The 11,946-nt window shown below is 43.4% G+C and overlaps 1 protein-coding gene across 1 annotated transcript; it reads left to right on the top strand.

Moving 5' to 3' along the window:
* The first annotated feature begins 3,393 nt into the window (after positions 1-3,393).
* On the top strand, positions 3,394-11,035 carry LOC132078949 (protein phosphatase 1 regulatory subunit 3E-like). Its single transcript, XM_059481320.1, has one exon. The coding sequence runs from the start codon at positions 3,572-3,574 to the stop codon at positions 4,529-4,531; it is 960 nt and encodes a 319-aa protein (XP_059337303.1). The 5' UTR covers positions 3,394-3,571; the 3' UTR covers positions 4,532-11,035.
* Positions 11,036-11,946: the final 911 nt, after the last annotated feature.

Genomic DNA, 11,946 nt, shown 5'->3' on the forward strand with positions numbered 1-11,946 from the left:
TGTTTGCTTTCTCCTCGATTACCTGGGCTCACACAATCAATAAAAGCAGCAGAAGAAAGCTCCCCGTTCACTTGCTGCTACAGTTCTGTCTCTTTCTTTGCAAATCTTTTAACAAAACAGGACCAAGCTTCTCTGTTCATTTAGCTGGAAATTGTCAAGCATCAGATGGATTTTAAATGCACTTTGGCATGGCAGAAATGTCAGGGGCACTCAGCTCACATAGGCAAACGAGGCTGTCTTTAAAAATTTTGACATCATCTGGAAGATGCAGGGAGAGGTCAACAAAATGTTATTAGGACAATGTTAATTAGGACAAACCTTTATCCTATGACTGTGCTATTTAAATCTGCAGAGGGAGAGGAATCTGGAGGAATGGAAACCATGTCTGAGCACCATTTCCTAAGGCTGTCAACACTAATTGCAATGTAAGACCTTCTGTTCTTCCTGCCCTATAACAGAGCAAACCTGCATAGCTCTAGAATTTACAGGATGCTGTCTCAGTTACTGCTGGCACCTTCAAAATTATCTTGTCATAAAAATACTACTTTCCAGCAAAGAGATAATAGGTATTTCTTTAAAGGGGGCAGCTAGGGCAGTACTAATTATTTCTGTATCAGCTTGGTTTTGACAGTATTATTTAGAAAAGAGTTGAAAAATGTCCTTACCATAGCACTGTAAAAGCAGAGACAGATAAGGCTTTGAAAATTCAGTGTTCAAAATGTTGTGAACTAAATTAAGATTGAGGGGGTGGTGGGTGGCTGCCTACTACTGCATACATTAAACCATAGTTTCTGTGTGTGGAACTGCTTACTTGCTTCTAAGGATTTCAGCATTTGCTGTGTACAAATATTTATAGTAGGCAAACCCAAAATTTCTTTTTAAATTTCCTTTTAGAAACGGTGCCTGATGCTTCCCATCTCTAGCTCAAACCACAGTTTCCACATCACAGAAGGATGCACAAAGCTGCAGGCTATTTGAGGGAATGTCTGCGTGTGTGCTTGTTAAATTTCAGTGCTCAAGACTTTCATTTACTGCATCTGTCTTAAAATTCATCAGAGGGGGCAGACCAGGCTGGTAATTAAGGACACCCTCAGAAGTGAAAGGCGTGGGTGAGAGTCCGCACAGCACACTTGGCAAGTGAGCAAGAGTGAAAAGAAAGCAGCAGCATCCTCAGATTCAGTGAGACTTGCTGGGAAGGTTTGGAATGGGATAAGACAGTGAGAAATACCATTGTGAGAATTCTGGTGGTGTTTACACAGTGACAGTGCTTGAGACAAGGCTGCGGTGCCCCTGCATCTCATGTTGCCTTGACCTGGCCAAAAAACCAAAAAAGCTTATTGTGCTGGTTTGGGTTTTTTTCCCCTTCCTTTTCACTGTGATTTCTCGGGTTTTTGCTAATTTTTTTTTTTTTTGCTTACTACTTTGTAGGAATCTTTATTTTCAACTCAGTTACATGAACTACCTGACCTGCAATCACCAGAGGAGAAGGGAGGGAGTTGGGGTTTTTGGTTCCATGAAATACCATGGTTGTGGAAGGAAGAGGAGACCTGAGAAACCCAAAAAGCAATAGTATTACACAAGTTTATGATAAGAAGAAGTTGGGCAACTTACATTACCAGAAGAGGGGAAGTGAAATTTTTCAAAGGTACCCCAATTGTGTAAAGTACAGCAGAAGCTAATTTACTCTGAAGTTGTGCTCCCAGGAATACCACAAAAACATCCAGACCTGACTGAATGTGTAATTTGGTTTAAACCAATTTAGCTTATTTGAGCTGATAGTTTCACAGTGGTTTAAAAATGCAAAGACTTTGCATATTGATGTAAAAAATAAAGTTCTCTACTTGATTTTAAGTGAAATGAACATCAGCAAAACCAAGTGTCAGTTCATTAGAAAATGTTTATTATGACAGAGAGAAATTACGGAAAAATTAATTCAAAAGGATGTAGCCTTAAAACCTGTTTGACAATTATTTGAGTCTGGTTTTGTTCCCATATTAACATGAGTAGACAAAAACCACACCACCCAGGAAAGAGACCCAATAATATCTTTCCCATGGTGTGCATTAAAGGACAAGTGAGACAATTTAAAGATTCTGGGCTAACGAATTCAGATGTACTTATTTATGTTGTTACTATTTGATTTTTCAAGACCTCTAATCAGGCTGCAAATGTGAAACAGTGGCACAATGAAACATAATAGTGTCAAATTTAATACGGATGGGCATAATTTTCTCTATTTATGAATCATCTGTCATTAAAAAGATTTGGAAGCCAGCAGCAATAATCTAGGAATTATTTTCATACTTATTAGTAAAGGAATTAAAGCTGATTGTGCTAATATGAGGCAGTGGGTAACTTCTCCCTGTATTCTGGTGGCTTTTCTTTTTTTCTACTCTTAGTCCTTATCAGGTTTACTTGTCCTATTCTTAATCTTATCAGCCGCATTTCCACTGCCTAGACTGTCAAAGGGACACCAAGTGCTGAAGATAAAATGCTGGAGGTGTAAAAAGCTCCTGCTCAGAAGCTAAATCAGAATCACATGTCAACACAGTTCAGGCTCAGGCTCTGGCAGGATGGTAGGATCATTGTTTTTAATGCCATTTACTAATTAAAAATGAGTCCCAGATTACGGAAAGTCTGGAATGAAGCGGCTTACTAAAGTGGTGGTTTAGCTTCTTGAACCGGCTACATTAGAGTCTGTCATTAAAATGTAATTTATTTGAATATTGCTCAGCAGTTTCCAGACGCTCTTCTGAGGAGAGGCGGCGCGGTTCGCGTTTCACACAATCAACCCCCCGTGTTTCGGCCGGAGCTCATTGTACCCCGATGGACACGCGTGGCAGGACTGCGGCAGGTGTATTTTATTCGGCAGATGTACTGTAAAGGCATTACAGCAGATCAGCTGGATTTCTTCCTTTAAATGTACACTGTGAGATCCAACTCGCAAGCCAGCTGTTTCTTATCGGCCCGTGTAATCCACCCAAGCCCGGCTTTGTCTCTTCCTCTCGCAGCTATTTCTGTAACGGGATCGGACGAGCGAGTGCACCGCTATGAATTTTAATGCTTCCACTGGGGAATCCCTGCCGCCTCCTCTTTTTGGATGAGATCCTCGAGGAAAGACCCAGAACAGAGCGAGGAGAGGAGGCGGAGGAGGAGGAGGAGAGGGACGGCGTAGCCGCGGTACCGGGGAGAGCGGGAAGGGGGAGCCGCGGGGCGCACTCGGGGACCGTGGCACGGCGACAGCGAGGCGGGCACCGGGGCGGGTGGGAGCCATGGGGAAGGAAGGATGGCTCGGGGCGTGTGGCGCTGCCTGACCGCGGCACGTCACCAGCGGCAGCGGCCGGAGCGCCGCGGTCCCGCCGCCGCCCCCGCACACATGCTCCCGCCGGCATCCCCCGGGGCCGGCCGTGACCTGGACAGCGCCGAGGGCATCCCGCTGGTTCCGGGCGACAGACAGAGCCCGCGGACCGGGCGCTAAAGCCGCCCCGCCATCCGCACGCCGCGGTCCGAGAGGAGGAGCCCCGGGTGCCGCGCCAGCCGCCGGCACCGCCGCCGCTCCCGCCGGCACCCCATGGATAAGGCGGGCTCGCTGCACAGCTCGGTGCCCGGGCCGCCGCCCCGGCTCTACCTGCCGCGCAACTTCAGCTGCAGCGCCTGCCTCTATGGCAGCCTGGCCGAGCAGTGCAGGGCGGGCTGCAGCCCCGACGGCGACGCCGCGCCCACGCCCGTGGTGCGGGAAGCGGCGGGCGAGAAGCCGCCGCCGACCCGCGGCCGGGAGCCCACGCTACCCGCCGTGCCCCCCAGCCCCACGCAGCGCCGCCGCGCCAAGTCGCTGCCCACGCCCGGCGACCGCAGCCTGCGCCCCGCGCTGCAGCAGAGCCCGTCGCGCCGCAAGACCGTGCGGTTCGCCGACTCGCTGGGGCTGGAGCTCACCTCCGTGCACCTCTTCTGCGAGGCCGACCTGCCGCGGGTGCCGCTGCCCGCGCCGCCGACGCCGCGCCCCGCCGACCTCCTCAAGACCAGGAAGCCGCCGGCGCTGGGCGACCTGGAGCCGGTGCTGTTCGGGCCGCCGCCGCCGCTGCTGGAGCCGCTGTTCCCGCCGCAGCCCGGCGCCAGCCCCGGCTTCGCGGAGCGGGTGCGGCAGCACAAGGTGAGGCTGGAGTGGGTGCGGGCAGAGCCGGCGGGGCTGCGCGGGGCCGTGCGCGTCCTCAACCTCGCTTACGAGAAGGTGGTGTCGGTGCGCTACACGCTCAATGGCTGGGCCAGCTGCGCCGAGGCTGCCGCCACGTACCAGCCGCCCGCGCCGACCGACGGCATCAGCGACCGCTTCGCCTTCCTGCTGCCCCTGGGCGCCGCCACCGCCGCCGCCGAGACCACGCTGGAGTTCGCCGTCCGCTACCGCGTCGCCGGCGCCGAGTACTGGGACAACAACGAGGGCAAGAACTACCGGCTGCGGGGCCGGCAGCGCGTCCCGCCCGCCCCAGGGCCCCCGCAGGACCCCGACAGCTCTGCCTGGATCCACTTCATCTGAAACGGGGAGCGCGGAGCCCGCGCAGGGCCGGGGGAGCCCACCCGAGTTGTGTTTACAGAGGGGGAATTTGTGTTTGCTGCGTTCTAGCGGGGCCGGGGGGAACCCTGGCTCGCTTCCCTGGCGCTCACGGGCTGTGGGCAGGGAGGCCGGGCGCGGGTTCCCCCTCAGCGTCCCCAGCACTGTGGCTTCACCAAAGCGGCCGCTGCCGGCCGGGCTCCGGTGACAGGGCCGGGAATGTGCGGGATTCGCCGGTCAGGACCGGGATCCGTAGGTGAGTGCACATCCTCCCGGCCCCCCGGAGGCCAGGCTGAGCTGCTGTCACCTCGGCAGGTTACACGGAAGGCGCTGCCACAGGGCATCCTCCGTGTTTGCCTAATCCTGCTCAGGCAAAGCTCGGATCCGCCCTCAGCGCCTCGCTGACCCGCGCCTGTTAATTGTCCCGCGGGGTCAAGGGCCTGACAGCGCAGGCTGAGGGGCAGATTAGGTCTGAACCCCAAACCACTAAAGTATGGATGCCCCAAGGCGTAGCTCTGTTTCATTAAACAGTGAAAGTATTCGATTTAAAGCAAAGATTTTATTTTTTTTTTTATTTTTGAACCCTGTTTTCAGGTATTTAATCATACTTAGAAAGCAAAAAAATAGCGTCACATCCTATTTGAAACGCAACTCACTGAGAGGTTTTTAAAAGAAAGTGGTTTTGGTTTAGAATTCATGTGGTAGGTTGATGGAAAGTTGGTCAGGATCTGGTGTTTGTTTCAGTAGGATTGGTCCCACAGAGCTGCTTGTGTTCAGGGCAGCAGGAGAGTTGTGGAATTGCACCAAAAGAGCGAGAGACGACAAGAGTTGAATCCGTAATTCCAGTCTGCATCATGAGCAACACCTTCATTTTTCTTCTTTTGACAGTTTAATTAAACAGTATCAGTGCAAGAGCCTGCTTTCTGAATTTCCTGCTCCAAATTCTTCATCAGTAAGTGATGGATTTTACAAAACTGGTGAGGTTTAATCAGAGAAATCAAAGAAAGTTCTACCTTGGCATATAAAAGTATATCAATCAAATTTACACAGCATACTGACTTCTGCCTTCAAAGGTATATTTTAAACTATATCAGCACTAAACAAAGCATTTTTCTTTTTAAACATGCTTTTTCAGGAGTTCAGCTGAAAACAGGTTGTGCTGGTGCCAAATCTGGGTGCTAATTTTCCAGGATTGAGGCATGAATGTGTTTGCTGGAGAGGGGCCTCTGCAAATATAACTAATGAGAGTGGTAAAACCATGTCAGTGTGATTTTCTGGTTGTGAAGGGCTGTAAGATCAGGCATTTAGGTTTGAATTTTCTGTAGGTTTCAGGAGGAAATGCAATTTTTTAAACTGCATTTTGGTGTTTCTTGAAAGGGTTAAATGTCCCAAGCAGCTTGAGTAATGTCTGGAGTAATGAGTTCTCACAGAACCTTTTGACTCTGGTGAGAACTGGGAGCAGTTTTGTCTCCTGAGGGTTGGATTCAGTCAGAATAATTAAACTCATAAATTCTGGGGGAAAAAGAGGTGTGGAAACTCAATGGGAAAAGAATATTTAATTTCATTTCTGTAGATTACTGGTTCTGATTTAATGGAAGTAACAGCAAGACTGCTTTCTGTAGTATTGGTAGCTTGGTTTTAATTTCCCAGTCAGTGTTCTAATCCCTGTGCTTTTAATGAAACTAAACAGAAATACACTGTCAGCATCTACTGAGTATTTCACATTTTAGTATATTAAGGTCCCCATCTTGTAATCCTGTAAGTTAGTAGAACACATTTATAAAGCTAGAATTGCACAAATAGGATCTTAAAAATGTTCATGATTAAAACATACTAAGTGGTGTATTTGATAAAGCAAGCCCAAGTGTCTTTTAGTTGAACTTTTATAAGAGCCTTAATACTGGAGAGAAGGAAAAGGACTTGTCTCCATTTGAAAGCACTTTGAAATCTGGTAGAAATATAGCAAACCATCATTTATTTATGTGTTGTAGCTTTCCAAAGCTTGGCCTTTTTAACTGACAGAGTGAACCAACAGCAGCTATGTGGACGAATGAAAATGCTTGGAGAAAAAAGTTTCTAATGCATTTTAGATCGACTGATGCTGCAACTTTGCTTTTGAAGTTTTAGCAGGATTTTCTGTTTGTTGTTTCAATGGCTTTAAAAAACACGGACAGCTCTAAAAACTGTTTTTAATACTGAGCAATTATAGAACTCCAAAATTATTTCCCAGTGATTGGCAGTTTTCATTGGAGTTTGATTTATGCGGTTTTCATTGTCATTTGATTTATGCAGCATATGTAGGTGACTAAAAATTCTCTAAAAATTCTCTAAAAAAGTTTCTAAATCTCCTTCCAGCACCTGTGGCTTAAATACTCTCAACCTGGATTACCTAAGTGGATGTACCTGCATCAAGTGCACAGGGAGGTTGTTGTATTTCACTTTATTTTTGATCATGACTTAAGTGAACTTACTGTTGTTCTTGATTGGAATTTTGCAGGCAGAATGGGGCTACAGCTTTATAATACTGTTCAGATATTATTGTTTTATTTATGGCCACCTTTGCCAAACACAAATCTGAATATTCAACCTTTTGAAGCATACCAGGAGAGTGTTTTGCAAAACAGTCTCTTGAGCTTTCAAGCAGTTAATCCTGACCTTAACCTAAATTTTGTGAGTAACTTTATCAGAGATTATTGATGAGACACATGCAAGTCCAGTAAAAGACTTGATCTTGTAGGAGGTTCAGAGACAGCTCCATGGTAATGCCTGGGAAGGGAAGGCTGCACCAGCTTTGGCCAGAGAATGCCATTGGTGAAGGCTGTGGAAGGAGGCTGAGGTGTTTTCATAGAAATTATAGTTGCCTATGCCAAAACTGCACTACTTCAATTACATATTTTCACTTCTGTCACATGAATTTATTTCTGAGAAAGGTTTATTCACATTTTCAAATGTGTGTTCAGTTCAGAGTATTCTTCCACTGGCAGCATTCATGTAGTTTTCAATCCATTAGGTTTCAATCTGAGCCCATCTGTTCCATCTAATACTTGCTAGAAGTACTGTGATAAGTGGAGATGAAATAGAAATGTCAAATGATATTTATATCATACATAAACAATGACTTTGAGGAGAAAAACCTGTGTTGAAAGGGGGTCATTTTCAAGTTGGCAGGACACCAACTATTTTATTGGGAGCTTGAGCAAAACATCATTTCAAACTTGTATTTCTAAAGAATATTGTTCAAGAAAAAACTTTCACAAGCAGAGTTAAATATTTGAAAATTTTCAAACCAATCTGCTTCTAGAAAAAAATGGTTTTATATGCATGAATGAGGCTGATGCCACCTCCCTTTGCAAGTGATACCAGGATGGTTTAGGCAAGGCAAAAATCCTTTGGTTGTGTACTTCCCTTGTAAGTGAATAATTCATTGCTCGTGTCTCTGCAGGTGTAAAAACGTGTCTGTCATTTATGGTGCAAAGCTGTAGCTTTATGAAATGTGCCATGCTGTTTTATGGGCACTCTAATGCTCATTTATCCAGAGCTGGGTTGTCCTGTGTGTCTGACAGACATGGATGGTTGCTGCTTCAACTGGAACTGGTGAGGGTTTTGCACGTGACTCTATGCCTTCTGTGGCAATATTTTGGAGATTTACCCTAATTATTAGAAATCCTAAAACAAATGAGAACTATTAAGTGATCATAAATGGAATTTCAGCTAGCTAAACATTATTTATTAGCATAAAATCAGTAAATGAAGGTGTTGCACTTACTTTCACTAAATGTACATAATTTCAGGTAAATTAATTTCTTTCTCCTTTTACCATTTGCAAGTATGTGAATGTGTGTGCCTCAGTATCTCAGTAAACAACAGAGTAAGTGCACACTCAGTTGTTTCAGCAGATGTGAGGGGCAAATATATCACTTGAATGAACAAATGTCTGTTCATGCATGAGCATCATCCCTTTACAGATATGTGAAATGTATTTCCATAATGCCAACAGGCAAGCAGCTGCTAATTTTAATGTAAAGTAACCTGCAGAAATACTCAGAATCTGATTTTTGAACATATCTTATATTCAAATTTTTATGTGCCTTTCAGCATTTCCTAGAAATAAAGCTCATGTGTTCCTTAGCTCTCCACCACAAATCCAATAATGAACTTGTCATTAAAATGAAATTTTTACAAAAATACAATAATCCTAATTCCTGACACATTTTTAGCTGTGCCAGAAATCTGTATCTATAGCAGCCAGAAGGATTTGGTAATATTTTCCCATATTACAGTGAAAGATTTGTCAGTCAGAAATATGTCTTCCTGGTACACCTCTACATTTATGTAGTTAAGTAAAAAAAGAAACCAATTATGACTACAGTTAATATAACAGAGTATATTTGTTGTATATATTCACTTCTTGCACAAATATTCTAAATATATATTCTCTCTGAAGCCAGAAATTCTAGTTTTCTACAAAATCCGTTCATGGAGATCTGGCCTTTTCAACTTTTACTGTTACTTATCTGATGCTGCATAATGCATATTGTTAAAATTTTTTATGGGTTTAATCTGTCTACAGGATTTATATCATGAAACAGAAGTGCTCAGTGCAAGGAATACCTGAAGTGAATTACTTTTACCTTCCAACTGTCCTGCAGGGCTTTTTGGCAAATCCCCAGCAATTCTGTTTCCTGTACATACTCCATGCTTGGAGTAAATGGAAGGATTATTAATGGAGTGGAAATATTTTTCTAAAATGAAGGATTTTCCTAATAAATAGTTCAAGGCAAGAAGTAAATATAGTCAATATTGCTGTAAAACAAAGCCCACTGGCCTTATGAAGAGCTGATCAGGATTTTGTTTAAATGGAAGACAGTGGTGTATTTCAAAATTAAATATGTTCAGGGAAATGCACCTGTTTCTGTGAAGGTTTCTCAGGTTCAGCTGATAGAATTGCCCTAAAATAAAGAAGTGATAAGAGTATTTCCTTACATTTGTGGATGGGCTTGAATGTAGGTCTTCCATGAGCAAAGTGGACACTGAGCCATAAAACCATTGGCTATTGCTTGGAGGTTTTCTTAATCCAACTTACAAATACTGTTTTAAAATCCTCACAGAAAGGATTTTTGACCCTGGGTTTCCCCATCTCATGTGAATATCCTCTTCATCAATCACTCTGGCTTTTGACTGAGGCCTCTGTTGTTGAGGAAAGATTTGATTTTATTTTTGTGCTACATAGGAAGATTATTTTACATTAGATTTTTGGAAGGGAAGGCAGGGAATTTTTTTCCTTGCAATTTTCACTTATAGATATTAAACAATAGCATGATGTATAAAAATTGCTTGAAATTACATATGCACTAGTGATTCCAAAGATATAGCTAAGGCTAATGTCAAGTGTGAGATGTGCTTTTTAAAAAACATATGTGCTTTGATCTAGAAAGGCAGGGAGAAAGTCCTAGACTGCAGTGCAAGCTATTAATGCCAGGGATTTCTTTCTATGCAATTCTATGGTGCACCTGTTTTTATAGGGATTAACTTGATTGGTGTAGTTCATGTATCAGTGTGTTATGTGTAGAATACTCTGGTTAAAGTGTCATTAAGGAAACTGTGTGTCTTAAATGGTGTTACAACTTTAGGCTCTTTTTTGTCTCACCTGACTTCACTAAATCATAAGAAACTCCTCTGAATAACAATAACCAGACAATATTTCATAACATTGCATAATCAAGTCTCACACATTACACTTATCACCTTCTAGGACAAAAGTTGTGTTACTGTTGTGAGTTTTAAATTTTTTTGTATTTCTGGATCTTAAAAAGCCAAACTGTGCTACACTTTTAAACACAAAGAGCTAAGAAGTGTGTTTGGAAAGCTGATCAACAGTAGTCAAACTAAAATTGGCTGGGATTACTGCTGTGTCGAGTTTCTGAACTGTGGTATAAAAAATGTTTGTGACCCTCCTGTGCCCCCTCCATGGAGGGGCACCCTGGGTGCACAACCTGCCAGGCACAACCCCAGGCTGCACTGCAGGAAAATTGCTGTGGCACAATTGCTGTTCTTGGAGAGGTTTGAACAAACCCAGCTCCTCCCTTGTAGCACTACACAAACAGAGGTTCTGTCTGTTGGAGAGAGTGTTCTTCTTCAACATGCAGGTTTTTATTGCTGTTTCTTTGATTTACTGTGATTTCATTCTGAGAAAAATATTGTTACTTAACTCTGTACTTGACTAGTAAATTACTTTTAGCTGTAGTGTCTTCTGCAATGTTTATATTTCACCAAATAATCTTTGTTTCTAATGTTTGTAAAAGTTAATGTAATATCACCAAAAGTCAAAAATCAACATTTTCTAATAATGCCTTGTAATTTACCTAGCCTTACAGTATTTCAGAAAATTTTCCACCAAAACTGCATCTAGTCACTGCTTGTCACCATTATGAAAAAGAGACATTTATAAACCTGTAGCTTGTAGCTGCCATTAAAGAATAATGAGACAAATCATGAGCATGTGGTGACTATAAACTCTTTTTTTTTTAATTAAACCTACAAAAGATGATGACTATTTTGTTGAGGATCTGAAGCAATGATGTTCCAAAAGCTCTACAGTGCATGTTGGGATGTACCTGCAAATCTGATATTTGGGGCATTTCCCAGCCAGCCTGTCCTGGGGATGTTGTTCTCTGTGGAGGCTGCAGGAGGAGTTCTGGTGAGGGGATGGGAGTGGATGTAAATGTACATGGCTGTTTTTATTGTCTTGTTTCAATGGCACCATTTCAGCCCCATTTCAGCTCTCTGGGGTTGGGGAAGGGCTGCCTGAACTGCAGAGCTGAGGCTGTCCCTGTATCAGAAAAATGATCCCAAGCATCCTTCCAAATATTCTAGCTCTGTTCATTGCCTACTTTACAATATTTATTTCTTGAATTGTTACAATGTGCTGCTGTTCAATCTTTTAGTGTATTCAGCATCTTCTCTTGCAATGCCAAGAACAGTTTTCAGCTTTTCTTTAAATAACAATTTTTAAGCCTTTTTTATAATACAGATAAAAGCCCTATAGCCACAAGGAGAAAAAATGTTCTGTGTTTGTTCTCATGTAATTGGTACAACTTATTTTTCTATCCTCTTTCAGAAACATCTGCCTAGCTGTCTCATTAATAATAATTATTTTTTGTGCATGCATTTCTTTGGAAGGGTGCAGTAATTAATATTAGCCCTAGATTTTTCTTTTTTTTTCTCCAGAGGGAATTTTTCATGATTTAACCTCCATCTAATCTTTCTGTTCAAGTAAAAAAGAACTCTTAGCCCACATAAATTACAGAATCCAGAACTATTTTCTTAGCATACCATTACATAAATATTAGACTGCATTAGTTAGAATCACAGAGTGTAATTTAGATTTCTTTTTGGTAAGG

The sequence above is a fragment of the Ammospiza nelsoni genome, chromosome 13, assembly GCF_027579445.1.
Source record: "Ammospiza nelsoni isolate bAmmNel1 chromosome 13, bAmmNel1.pri, whole genome shotgun sequence".
In the NCBI taxonomy this organism is placed as follows: domain Eukaryota; kingdom Metazoa; phylum Chordata; class Aves; order Passeriformes; family Passerellidae; genus Ammospiza; species Ammospiza nelsoni.

What these genes read in the sequence shown, in the direction of transcription:
- LOC132078949 (XM_059481320.1), top strand. Translation starts at nt 3,572, where the DNA reads ATGGATAAGGCGGGCTCGCTGCACAGCTCGGTGCCCGGGCCGCCGCCC.